Here is a 14,288-nt window from a genome sequence, read left to right as displayed (position 1 = left end):
ATAAAAGAAGAGCAGGAGGATCTAAAACACCAGCAGATAAAAGTGGAAGAGAAAGAAGTTTACTGCAGTCAGGGTGAAGAACAGATTGAATTAAAACAGGAGACTGATACCTGCATGGTGGTTCCTGTTGATGAGCAAACACACCACACTGAATCAGAACCAACCAGGAACCAAGTCATCTTCCAGGAAGCTGCTGAAGCTGAGAACCAAAATCAGGAAAGAAGAAAACCTTTCTCATGTGTCATCTGTAAAAAGCGTTTGACTTTCAAATCTGTTTTTGATGCTCATATGAGAACTCATACGGGTGAAAAGCCGTTTTCATGTGTGAACTGTGGAAAAAGTTTTAGTCTAAAACAGAGTTTAACTGAGCACATGATGATTCACACTGGTGAAAAGCCGTTTACATGTGTGAACTGTGGGAAAAGTTTTAATCGAAAACGGAGTTTAACTCATCACATGATGATTCACACTGGTGACAAGTCATTTTCATGTGTGACCTGTGGAAAAAGTTTCAGTGGAAAATATAATTTAACTCAGCACATGATGATTCATACTGGTGAAAAGCCGTTTTCATGTGTGACCTGTGGGAAAAGTTTTATTCGAAAACAGAGTTTAACTCAGCACATGATGATTCACACTGGTGACAAGTCATTTTCATGTGTGACCTGTGGAAAAAGTTTCAGTGGAAAATATAATTTAACTAAGCACATGATGATTCACACAGGTAAAAAGCCGTTTTCATGTGTGACCTGTGGAAAAAGTTTTCTTCAAGAACCGCATTTAACTAGGCACATGATGATTCACACTGGTGAAAAGCCGTTTTCATGCGTGACCTGTGGAAAGAGTTTTCTTCAAGAACCGCATTTAACTAGGCACATGATGATTCACACTGGTGAAAAGTCATTTTCATGCGTGAACTGTGGAAAAAGTTTCAGTGGAAAATATAATTTGACTCAGCATATGAGGATTCACACTGGTGAAAAGCAGTTTTCATGTGTGACCTGTGGAAAAAGTTTTTTTCAAAAACATGATTTAACTCGTCATGTGATGATTCACACTGGTGAAAAGCAGTTTTCATGTATGACCTGTGGGAAAAGTTTTATTCGAAAACATGATTTAACTCAGCACATGATGATTCACACTGGTGAAAAGCCGTTTTCATGTGTGAACTGTTTAAAAAGTTTTAGTCATAAAGCGAATTTAACTAAGCACATGAGGATTCACAATGGTGAAAAGCCGTTTTCATGTGTGAACTGTGGAAAATGTTTTATTCAAAAATCGAATTTAACTACGCATCTGATGATTCACTCTGGTGAAAAGCCGTTTTCATGTGTGACCTGTGGAAAAAGTTTTATTCGAAAACAGGATTTAACTGAGCACATGATGATTCACACTGGTGAAAAGCCGTTTTCATGTGGAAATTGTGGAAAACGTTTTTGTCAAAAAAACCATTTAATTCGGCACATGAGGATTCACACTGAAAAGCCATTTTCATGTGTGACCTGTTTAAAAAGTTTTAGTCATAAAAAAAGTTTAACTCAGCACATGACGCGTCACACAGTTGAAAAGCTGTAGAAGTATGTTCCATACATGTCCTATGTTGTATTTGTTAAATGTGATCATTTTGATCTTCACATTTGGATACTTAGAGATGTTCAACCATGACACATTTTCCTTCATTGGTGTTTTATTTTTCTGGTATATTCTGTATCAATAAACAATAATGATAAACTGTATGTTATTGTATTAACTTACTGTTTATGTCAAACTGTATGTTGTGTGTGTACAACGTGAAGAGCAGAGGGCTCAGCACACAGCCCTGAGGAGTGCCAGTACTGATGCTGATAGATGAAGAGGCTTGGGGGCCCACTGACTATTTCATGCATTAACAGAGTTTGACCGGACATGGACTCCCTTCCAGAACATTCTCACATGATTGAACTTGAGGGATTGATTTGTATTATTCTGTACCATAGAGAGTGAGTGGGGTTTATTTTTGTAGTTTTTTAAATCAACAATAGAATGTATATAATGGTTGAGTATTTTAAAAAAAATCTACAAAACAGTATTTGTGTTAATTTTGTGTTTAATGTAAAATGAGATTGAATCTGATTTCATTTCTTTCAAATTATGTTAACCAGTTTTACTCTACCTAATTAAAATCTATTCAAATAAAAAAAAATCATTTGTACTTTAAAAAAATGCAAAATTCACCGCAAACTAATTTTCATGCATTGATTGCACAAAGTACATGTAATTATTTTTAATATTTTGCTTTTTATATTTTGCTTTTGCAATATTTTGCTTTCTCTTGTTTTAGCTGTAATATTTTAATCTGTTCTGCTGCAGCATTTAGATTACTGTATTTTAATGTTGAAACTATTTTTATGTTTATATGTATTTTAGAAAAAAATAAACGTGTAACATTTCATTTAACATTAAAAGTTTTGAGTTTTCCTTTAGTGTATGTTGTGCCTGATCCTTGAACCCAGTAGATGGTGGTACTACGGCTATACTGGTTGTAGCCACTGTGGTTCCTGTAACTGATGGGTTGCCGGTTCAAACTTCCCACATGTAACCCAGGTGTCCGCCATGACCCAATCACCTTCCCTTTAAGTTGATTGTCATGTGTGCTTCCGGGTTTTGTTTTTTCTTCCCCACCTTGCTGCTACTCACTGTTGGTTGTTTGTAAAACAACCTGGAGTTTCTGAATCGACTCATCACTCATTTAATCTCTAAAACTTGAAGATTGCGGTGAGTTGTTAAATACCATCTGACTTGACGTTGTATAGCATTTGCAATGATAGCGCCGCTAATATTTCCCTCCTGTTGAATCACTCGCCAGGTTGTGATCCATTGACAGCTGGTGAACCTTCCTGATCTGAGCAAGTTATCATTGCATCCACCTCATCAGATAATCCGTTACTCGACGGTGAGTAGATAATAGGGCGTTATTTTCGCTCTGCTCCGCCAGTTAGCATTAGCATTAGCTCTGATCCATCGACAATCAGTGGCCCACATCAGTTTAGTCTACTTATTAATTACTTACTTAATGAAGAATCACACTGTTGCAGCCGAATTAAAGACCACACCTTTAATATTTAAGGGTTTACCTTTCAACTTTAGATTTGATTATTTTTTCCATGATTTCTTTATTGGTGTTGCATTCCATGTTTTTGCAGCGATGAAATTTGGTACCTAATATGATTTAGTTTGTAGCTACTTTGATCAATCACATTTGTAAGTTGATTGATTTGATTCAATATTGGTTGTTTGTAACGACTGCTAATTATATTATCTAGGCAATTTTGAACTTGAATTATGAAGTGCGCTTTTTAAAAAAAAAAAAGGATTTAAATTTTTCTTTTTATCTTCTCCTTTCTTTTTTATTTTTTCTATGAAGTTGTTAAAATATAGCAAGTACATATTTAATTGTTTTCTTGTCTCTTCCATTTAGTTTATATAAATATAATGTTTATATATGAACTTAATGTGTGTTATCTGGCCTTTTAGGTCAGGTTTTTCCCCCTTGCATTGACTCACTTGATGACGGAAGATGGCGAGCTACCCACCCACCCTCTGGTGGTAGGAAAACGGAACTACACTTTCCCTACAGAAACGAACTAAACTCCGAGTATTGAAAAGGGAACATAATTATTCTCTTTTTGTTCTTGGATCTATTGTGGACTCTATTACGTTTGAAGTATCACTGATTATTATTATAATTGTTTTTGTTGGTTTGTTTTTTTCCCCTTCTGTTTTTGGAAATTTATTGTTTTGTTGTTTTGGTATTATTATTATTATTATTATTATTATTATTATTATTATTATTATTGCCACTGCCATCAATAATAATAATTAGAAACTTTACTTTTTTGTATCAGTTGTATTAATTATTCACCCCACTCATGACTCCGTGCCGTACCTACTTCTGATTATACAAACTGGTTAACACTACACCTCGCAGTCAGATCTGCTCAGTTGAGAAAGGCGCTACACACATCCATCTCAGTTGTTGAGTCCTTGAGCAAGGCACCAAACCTGCCTTACCTGCTGTTAGTCAGAAGTCCGATGGTGCCGATTGTGTAGCAGCTTCTGTCAGTCTGCCCTAGGGCAGCTGGGCTACAATGTAGCTTACCACCATCAACATGTAAAGCACTTTGGCATCCTCTGCACTAGATAAATCGCTATACATACATTTACCATTGACTATACACTTGCATTTTGTCTTTTTGTTGTGTTTTGTATTAAACTTGTCCTGTCTGACAGTGTGACACTCAGCATTGTCGAGCACCAAGGTTAAGCCCTAAAGACTTGCATAAGTGGACCATTATGGCTTCCCCCTGATATTTACATGAAACTTTATTAGAAACTGCTTTGGGTTTATTTTATTAAATTGTAATGAGACGGAGAAGAAAGCTGGAGAGAAAAGAAAGGTGAGAAAAAAGTTTTATAGGGGCCCCCTCCTCTCACCCAACTTGATATAAAGGTGATCACAGAGAGGAGGGAGCCAGAGACCAAACCTGACAGACAGACCAGGCACACAGAGACAAGATCACATGTTCCCATTCTCATGTGTACACCCAGACATTCAAACCCATGTAGACAATGTCAAAATAAACAAAACAAAAATGGACGCCATACACCCACTTGCATTTCTCATACACAGAGATCCAACAACCAACCAGAACCAGGACCACCAGCTTAGGAATCATTCAAACCAAACCCCTATCCCAAGTCACAAAGCCAGCCTGCCAACCAAAGGATCCACCTAGTCCCAATGAAGAAGATCCAGCAGACATACAGGGCACTGGGTTAACTGAAAGAACCCCAACCCAAGAAATGGACCGACCGACTACTTCTTGAAGCCCATCAAGAAAATGCAGAGTGTGTGCAAAGCAGTAATCACAGCAAAAGGTTGCTACTTTGAAGAAACTAGAATATAAGGGGTATTTTCAGTTGTTTTAAACTGTTTTGTTTAGTGCATATTTCCACATGTGTTATTCATAGTTTTGATGTCTTCAGTGTGAATCTACAATGTCAATAGTCATGAAAATAAAGGAAACTCATTGAATTAAAAGGTGTGTCCAAACTTTTGGTCTGTACTGTATATGGTCTAAAAGTGATCTAAGCTTAGATTTAAAACTTATAAGATGATAAGTTTCTCTTTAAAACAAAATGACATTGTAACTGATGCTGTTATTTGTAAAATTATATTAACCAGTTCAACTCCACCTATGTAATAGCTTAATGAATAAATAAAAAATAATTACTTTTAAAATTCATTATAAATTAATTTTCATACATTGATGGTTCTTGATTTTAGAAAGTATGGTTGATTATTATTGTCTTCAGTAATTTAGTGTTTCTGTTGTCTTAGTTATATTTTTCTCTGTTCTGCTGCAGCTGTTTTCTATTATAGATCACCATGTTTCTAATGCTGGAACTAATTTAACCTCCACACATAGATATATTATTAGTGTCTTAGAAAGTAAGTAGAACATTTGCCTTTCCTGTGAAAATGTCGTGTTAGTGCTGAATGTTACTGCTGAAAATTGTAGAAACATTTGAGTTCAACTGCAGAACACTTGCTGAAATGAAATGAGTAGAAGCAGCAGAAAAAAGTTAAACAGTGCAAATCTGTCAGCTAAACTGAATAACTTAAAACCAGTACCAACAACGCTGCTTAAAAAATTAAATATTGCATAGAAATGCTTACAAAGGTAAAGTATAAAATCATATATTGAATAATTTCAGTATTAAAGAGAGTAATAGCATTTAACCCATCTAGTGCAGTAGAAAGAAACTACAGTATTATTTAAATACCGGTAGAAAAATCAAATAGATAAAACCGTTAAAAGTCTTTTACACTCGACCACCAGCACCGCACAATTCAGTGAACAAGCCGGTGCTGATCGGCTCTCAATAAGCCACAGGATGGGCGGAACCAGCGGTAACTCCGAACAAAGCAGCAGCGATCATTGTGGATATACGGAAACTATAGGAAAGGTTCTGATCTGGTGGAGTGAAGAAACTGTGAAACATGTTGCGGGATGTAGGAGATACGAATCAGAAGACAATATTAACTTTGGATTTGTGGAAAACTGGAATACTAATATTGTATTTGTTTTATTTAGATAAAGTGGAAGAAAAGATTTTACGTCTTTCAAAGAGAACTGGCACTGTATGAGAAATCTTTAGATGTGATGATCGTAAGATCCACAAGGTGGCGGTAATGCAATGACATGAATGAACGACAGTCATAAAATCCCAAAGAAGAAGAAGAAGAAGACAAAGAAAATGGCGCATGGTCTGTTTGGTTGAATGTTCGACTGTTTCTCTAAACGAGTTTATCAACGAGCCGTTAACTGCTGCTGAAGAAACATTCACAGAGTTTAAAGAAATCATCGTCAAGTCGGAGGAAGAGATGGATGATCATCGCAGACTGCTGGATTTCTCCCGGAGGCCCCAGATAATCTTACACCGAATAGGTAGGAACCACCAGCGTTTGGATGCAGGTTAAGGTCTAAATGTCTGCACCTTTCTGTATGAGGATCATTTTAGTAAATGTTCTTTTCCCGTATAAATGTTTTGTTAACAGGTAAATGAACGCAGACATCAGAATTACGCTGTGAAAATGGCTCATATACACGAAGCTGAAGTTGGTTTCCGATTCGGGAAATGGCTAAAGGGTTATTCCACCTAATTTTTCACTAGCTTCCGCATCTTATTCGATTCTAGTTTAAAAACTACAACACCTGGACTCTTCAGACCTGAGCTGGATTATTCTGCTCTAACAGCAGAATATTCAGAACCATGTTAGGGATTTGTGAAACCTTTTTCTTATTAGTTAAACTTCAATAAAGGTTGATTTCACCACTTTTTGGATCTCTTTCCCTAACATTGATTTAGATTATTCCACACAAGGTGGGAAAGACTCTTATTTATATGAAATTCTTTCACTCTGTCTAAAGTAAAATAGCTCCTGTTTTTGTTTTGAAGGTTTCATAAAGACCATGTGAGGAAGAAGTGGGGAATGTCTTTAAGGAGAGACGGATTCACTGCACTGATGAATCTCAGCTGCTGAATCTCTCTTAAGCTCCTCCTCGGCTGGAAAACATGAATAAAACCTATATAGATATTATGTATATACGCATGTCCATATAAATATGTGTAGCTTAATGCATATTATTCAGCATTAATAATTATTTAAGCATCTTTATTTCTCTCTGATTGTATTATTTTGTGTTTGTATATTTATATAAATATGTATTGATATTACTAAATAACATATTTCAAAAATTATGACTGGTTGTGTGCTTTGTAAAATAATCATAATACAGAAATATCAACACATTCTATTCTGTTTTCCCCACTAAGAATAGTTAAATATGCTCAACCTTATATCAGTCATTCAAAAATACTTTAAAAATCATTTCCTTGTAAATGTTGCTAACCTTTTAATAAGGTCTACAGAAAAATTGGTAAATATCTGTTTAGTATTTAGCGAGTTATGATTGATAAATGCGCTGATACGTCATTGAGTCTGTTAAACATAAAGCTGAGTGGAACGGTCGACCGCTCCAAGATGGCCGCCTTAAATCTCTTCAGTAACAATAGGCAAGAGCGGTCCATGAGGCGTTTATTTATAGTTTATGGGGAAAAGGGGCACAATGACTATGGGCAAAGGTGCATTCATGGGCCCAATATGGGTGGGAATTTACAGTTTCTTTATTTTTACGCCGTTTTCAACTAATACACCAAACAGTTACATAGATAAAAGAAGTTCAATGTCCAAACAACTTGAAAATTGCTTTTATAGTTTATTTTTCCAGTTTGACAAGCAAATAACAAAGATCAAACTTTTCATTAGTGATGTGTTGAGTAATGAAACGGGTAAGACAGAGAACTCACCTAAACCTGAGCAGTTAAAGGTTTTATTTTTAAATAATAAATCGTTGTCCCTGGTGACATAGCGAGTAACAAGCCAATCACAACCCTCTTTTCTATTTGTTTCTAGTTTTCTTTTGGATCCAGTCATTGTTTCATACAACCAGATTAATCAGAATTTATGTATCAGAATCACAAACATTTTAAACTTGTTTATTCATTGTAAAGCTTCATGTTGTTTTCACGTTGCCTATTTTACATATATTGTCCAGTTGATGTCACAGTAGAGCAAATGAAGCACCGCGGTGCATCGGCTCATGAGTCGAATGATTGGATGGAGTTCCTCAGGGTTTCATGAAGCTGCATCTCACCATCACTACTTTTCATTGTTTCCTCTCCTGCTCTGGTCAAAACCCACAGGCCCAACCCAGTGCATGCTGGTCCTATACCAGTCCCTATACTTACAGAAAATGGACCCACAGTTCTTAATGTCTAACTTACAAAAGTAAATAACAAACACAAAGCAACAAAAACTAAACAATTATTAACCTATAAATAAAATCTGTAAATAAAACCCCAAAATATAAAGTGAACTAAAATCAAATTTTAATACAAATAAAAGTAATGATAGTTCCAAATTAATTAATATCTTTAAATAATAAAATTTACTTGTAAATATTAACAACATTGGCAACTATTATTAATTTTATAATAAATAAAAAATATTTAATATCCGTTCATTTGAGAATTCTCCAATTGTCAGCTGGATTTGTCGCCTGATCTGTCTCTCTGTCTACGCTCATAAATTTTTCGGTGTGGGTTTTTTCATTCTTTTCATTTCTGTCGTAAACGATGAACGATTTCTCCCATTTACTTCAATAAAATAACGATTGCTTTTTAAATCTGTTTTCTTGTCCAGATTGCCTGCAGTGTAACATTTATTACCTGGAGAGGAGATCCACTCTGGACCAGGAGGAGTTAGAACCTCTGCAGGTGAAACAAGAACAGGAAGAGCCTGAAGATCATCAGATAAAAGAAGAGCAGGAGGATCTAAAACACCAGCAGATAAAAGTGGAAGAGAAAGAAGTTTACTGCAGTCGGGGTGAAGAACAGATTGAATTAAAACAGGAGACTGATACCTGCATGGTGGTTCCTGTTGATGAGCAAACAGAGCACACTGAATCAGAACCAAACAGGAACCAAGACATCTTCCAGGAAACTGCTGAAGCTGAGAACCAAAATCAGGAAAGAAGAAAACCTTTCTCATGTGTCATCTGTAAAAAGCGTTTGTCTTTCAAATCTGTTTTTGATATTCACATGAGAACTCATACAGGTCAAAAGCCGTTTTCATGTGTGAACTGTGGGAAAAGTTTTAGTCAAAATCAGCATTTAACTCGGCATATGATGATTCACACTGGTGAAAAGTCTTTTTCATGTGTGACCTGTGGAAAAGGTTTTTGTCAAAAACGGCTTTTAACAAAGCACATGAGGATTCACACTGGTGTAAAGCCGTTTTCATGTGTGACCTGTGGAAAAAGTTTTGGTTATAAACGGACTTTAACTCAGCACATGAGGATTCACACAGGTGAAAAGCCGTTCTCATGTGTGACCTGTGGAAAAAGTTTTGGTTATAAACCGACTTTAACTCAGCACATGAGGATTCACAATGGTGAAAAGCCGTTTTCATGTGTGAACTGTGGAAAAAGTTTTCGTCATAAACCGCATTTATCTCAGCACATGATGATTCACACAGGTGAAAAGCCATTTTCATGTGTGAACTGTGGAAAAAGTTTTCGTCATAAACCGCATTTATCTCAGCACATGATGATTCACACTGGTGAAAAGCCGTTTTCATGTGTGAACTGTAGAAAAAGTTTTAGTCGAAAACAGAATTTAACTCAGCACATGATGATTCACACTGGTGAAAAGTCTTTTTCATGTGTGACCTGTGGAAAAGGTTTTTGTCAAAAACGGCTTTTAACTCAGCACATGAGGATTCACACTGGTGAAAAGCCGTTTTCATGTGTGACCTGTGGAAAAAGTTTTGGTTATAAACGGACTTTAACTCAGCATATGATGATTCACACAGGTGAAAAGCCGTTTTCATGTGTGACCTGTGGAAAAAGTTTTGGTTATAAACCGACTTTAACTCAGCACATGAGGATTCACACAGGTGAAAAGCCGTTTTCATGTGTGACCTGTGGAAAAAGTTTTGGTTATAAACCGACTTTAACTCAGCACATGATGATTCACACAGGTGAAAAGCCATTTTCATGTGTGAACTGTGGAAAAAGTTTTCGTCATAAACCGCATTTATCTCAGCACATGATGATTCACACTGGTGAAAAGCCATTTTCATGTGTGAACTGTGGAAAAAGTTTTAGTCATAAACCGCATTTATCTCAGCACATGATGATTCACACAGGTGAAAAGCCGTTTTCATGTGTGAACTGTGGAAAAAGTTTTAGTCGAAAACAGGATTTAACTCGGCATATGATGATTCACACTGGTGAAAAGTCTTTTTCATGTGTGACCTGTGGAAAAGGTTTTTGTCAAAAACGGCTTTTAACTAAGCACATGATGATTCACACTGGTGAAAAGCGGTTTTCATGTGTGACCTGTGGAAAAAGTTTTGGTTATAAACCGACTTTAACTCAGCACATGATGATTCACACTGGTGAAAAGCCGTTTTCATGTGTGACCTGTTTAAAAAGTTTTAGTCATAAAAATAGTTTAACTCAGCACATGACGCGTCACATAGTTGAAAAGCTGTAGAAGTATGTTCCATAAATGTCCTGTGTTGTATTTGTTAAATGTGATCATTTTGATCTTCACATTTTGATACTTAGAGATGTTCAACCATGACACATTTTTCTTCATTGATGTTTTATTTTTCTGGTATATTCTGTATCAAAAAACAATAATGATAAACTGTATGTTATTGTATTAACTTACTGTTTCTGTCAAACTGTATGTTGTGTGTGTACAACATGAAGAGCAGAGGGCTCAGCACACAGCCCTGAGGAGTGCCAGTACTGATGCTGATAGATGAAGAGGCTTGGGGGCCCACTGACTATTTCATGCATTAACAGAGTTTGACCGGACATGGACTCCCTTCCAGAACATTCTCACATGATTGGACTTGAGGGATTGATTTGTATTATTCTGTACCATAGAGAGTGAGTGGGGTTTATTTTTGTAGTTTTTTAAATCAACAATAGATTGTATATAATGGTTGAGTGTTTTTAAAAAAAATCTACAGAACAGTATTTGTGTTAATTTTGTGTTTAATGTAAAATGAGATTGAATCTGATTTTATTTCTTTCAAATTATGTTGACCAGTTTTACTCTACCTAATTAAAATCTATTGAAATAAAAAAAAAAATCATTTGTACTTTAAAGAAATGCAAAATTCACCGCAAACTAATTTTCATGCATTGATTGCACAAAGTACATGTAATTATTTTTAATATTTTGCTTTTTTCTCTTGTTTTATCTGTAATATTGTAATCTGTTCTGCTGCAGCATTTAGATTACTGTATTTTAATGTTGAAACTATTTTTATGTTTATATGTATTTTAGAAAGAAATAAAGGTGTAACATTTCATTTAACATTAAAAGTTTTGAGTTTTCCTTTAGTGTATGTTGTGCCTTATATTTGAACCCAGTAGATGGTGGTACTACAGCTATACTGGTTGTAGCCACTGTGGTTCCTGTAACTGATGGGTTTCTGGTTCAAACTTCCCACATGTAACCCAGGTGTCCGCCATGACCCAATCACCTTCCCTTTAAGTTGATTGTCATGTGTGCTTCCGGGTTTTGTTTTTTCTTCCCCACCTTGCTGCTACTCACTGTTGGTTGTTTGTAAAACAACCTGGAGTTTCTGAATCGACTCATCACTCATTTAATCTCTAAAACTTGAAGATTGCGGTGAGTTGTTAAATACCATCTGACTTGACGTTGTATAGCATTTGCAATGATAGCACCGCTAATATTTCCCTCCTGTTGAATCACTCGCCAGGTTGTGATCCATTGACAGCTGGTGAACCTTCCTGATCTGAGCAAGTTATCATTGCATCCACCTCATCAGATAATCCGTTACTCGACGGTGAGTAGATAATAGGGCGTTATTTTCGCTCTGCTCCGCCAGTTAGCATTAGCTCTGATCCATCGACAATCAGTGGCCCACATCAGTTTAGTCTACTTATTAATTACTTACTTAATGAAGAATCACACTGTTGCAGCCGAATTAAAGACCACACCTTTAATATTTAAGGGTTTACCTTTCAACTTTAGATTTGATTATTTTTTCCATCATTTCTTTATTGGTGTTGCATTCCATGTTGGTGCAGCGATGAAATTTGGTACCTAATATGATTTAGTTTGTAGCTACATTGATCAATCACATTTGTAAGTTGATTGATTTGATTCAGTATTGGTTGTTTGTAACGACTGCTAATTATATTATCTAGGCAATTTTGAACTTGAATTATGAAGTGCGCTTTTTAAAAAAAAAAAGGATTTAAATTTTTCTTTTTATCTTCTCCTTTCTTTTTTATTTTTTCTATGAAGTTGTTAAAATATAGCAAGTACATATTTAATTGTTTTCTTGTCTCTTCCATTTAGTTTATATAAATATAATGTTTATATATTGTAAAAAAGAGGATAATTTAATGCTAACTTTGGACAAAACGTTTGGCTCTTTCCTCTTTAATTTTCCCGGGATCCTCGACGAGTGGCGGCGTGCTGCTAAAACGAAACAACAACAAAGCGTGTTGACGTCACAGATCACAGAGTTTAATTCCATACAAAGCAATGAACAACAAAGCTGCAGAGGAACAGAGATATGCATTTTTCTCATAAAAATAAAGACAGACACGGGGAAGACAGACAAAACACAAAACAAAGACAAAGAAAAAAGGCAAAAAATAGCGGCCGCTCTCTCTATTTTAGCGCTGACCCGGAATTTTATACTGAGTGGGTGTTTCCTCAATTTAATATATGCAGTCAAGGCGTTCCTCCTATTGACCAATTAGAAATTCCGTAGGGACTCAGAGAAACTTAAGAACCTCCCTGATCTACGGCAAAGATTGAAGGCCGTCTGGTTTTCGTCTCAGTAAAAGGGCGGACCACTTAGTTCTCATCCCTGTCTGATACGGGCAGATCCCTGGCGCCAAAAGTCCTGAGATGAGATTTCGCAGATACCTCTGAAGTCTCTTCTGCCCCATCGGAATGTTACTTTTATTGCTCTGTGTGTCAGCGGGGGAGGAAAGGGGCCCCCGCTTGTCTGAATGCCTGCTATTCAGCTGAATTCCCAAATGCTCAACAGAAAACTGTATTAAGCACTAAAATTAATCATTTTTTCCTTAACAATATGAACTTAATGTGTGTTATCTGGCCTTTTAGGTCAGGTTTTTTCCCCCTTCCCCTTGCATTGACTCACTTGATGACGGAAGATGGCGAGCTACCCACCCACCATCTGGTGGTAGGAAAACGGAACTACACTTTCCCTACAGAAACGAACTAAACTCTGAGTATTGAAAAGGGAACATAATTATTCTCTTTTTGTTCTTGGATCTATTGTGGACTTTATTACGTTTGAAGTATCAATGATTATTATTATAATTGTTTTTGTTGGTTTGTTTTTTTCCCCTTCTGTTTTTGGAAATTTATTGTTTTGTTTTGGTATTATTATTATTATTATTATTATTGCCACTGCAATAAATAGCAATATTAACAAACTTTACTTTTTTGTATCAGTTGTATTAATTATTCACCCCACTCATGACTCCGTGCCGTACCTACTTCTGATTATACAAACTGGTTAACACTACACCTCGCAGTCAGATCTGCTCAGTAGAGAAAGGCGCTACACACATCCATCTCAGTTGTTGAGTCCTTGAGCAAGGCACCAAACCTGCCTTGCCTGCTGTTAGTCAGAAGTCCGATGGCGCCCATTGTGTAGCAGCTTCTGTCAGTCTGCCCTAGGGCAGCTGGGCAACAATGTAGCTTACCACCATCAACATGTAAAGCACTTTGGCATCCTCTGCACTAGATAAATCGCTATACATACATTTACCATTGACTATACACTTGCATTTTGTCTTTTTGTTGTGTTTTGTATTAAACTTGTCCTGTCTGACAGTGTGACACTCAGCATTGTCGAGTACCAAGGTTAAGCCCTAAAGACTTGCATAAGTGGACCATTATGGCTTCCTCCTGATATAATTACATGAAACTTTATTAGAAACTGCTTTGGGTTTATTTTATTAAATTGTAATGAGACGGAGAAGAAAGCTGGAGAGAAAAGAAAGGTGAGAAAAAAGTTTTATAGGGGCCCCCTCCTCTCACCCAACTTGATATAAAGGTGATCACAGAGAGGAGGGAGCCAGAGACCA

At 36.2% G+C, this 14,288-nt stretch overlaps 2 protein-coding genes and 1 long non-coding RNA gene across 3 annotated transcripts; all 3 read left to right on the top strand.

Annotated features, from left to right (window-relative positions):
- Positions 1-354: 354 nt before the first annotated feature.
- Positions 355-1,386, top strand: LOC111610453 (gastrula zinc finger protein XlCGF8.2DB-like; the record flags this gene model as incomplete). Its single annotated transcript, XM_023344681.1, has 2 exons — positions 355-620; positions 789-1,386. Coding segments are annotated over exons 1-2 (846 nt in total), but the record flags the coding sequence as incomplete, so codon positions are not given.
- Positions 1,387-2,550: 1,164 nt separating this feature from the next.
- LOC111610479 lies at positions 2,551-3,780 on the top strand. The gene is made up of 3 exons (XR_002753658.1): positions 2,551-2,754; positions 2,846-2,932; positions 3,514-3,780. It is a non-coding gene; the product is annotated as an uncharacterized LOC111610479 (long non-coding RNA).
- Positions 3,781-9,423: 5,643 nt separating this feature from the next.
- On the top strand, positions 9,424-10,803 carry LOC111610465 (gastrula zinc finger protein XlCGF8.2DB-like; the record flags this gene model as incomplete). The annotated part of the gene is made up of 2 exons (XM_023344693.1): positions 9,424-9,679; positions 9,848-10,803. Coding segments are annotated over 2 exons (1,074 nt in total), but the record flags the coding sequence as incomplete, so codon positions are not given.
- Positions 10,804-14,288: the final 3,485 nt, after the last annotated feature.

The sequence above is a fragment of the Xiphophorus maculatus genome, chromosome 13 (assembly GCF_002775205.1).
Source record: "Xiphophorus maculatus strain JP 163 A chromosome 13, X_maculatus-5.0-male, whole genome shotgun sequence".
In the NCBI taxonomy this organism is placed as follows: Eukaryota; Metazoa; Chordata; class Actinopteri; order Cyprinodontiformes; family Poeciliidae; genus Xiphophorus; species Xiphophorus maculatus.
The sequence above is the reverse complement of the archived record's forward strand: the minus strand, read 5'-3'. Positions and strand labels throughout refer to the sequence as shown.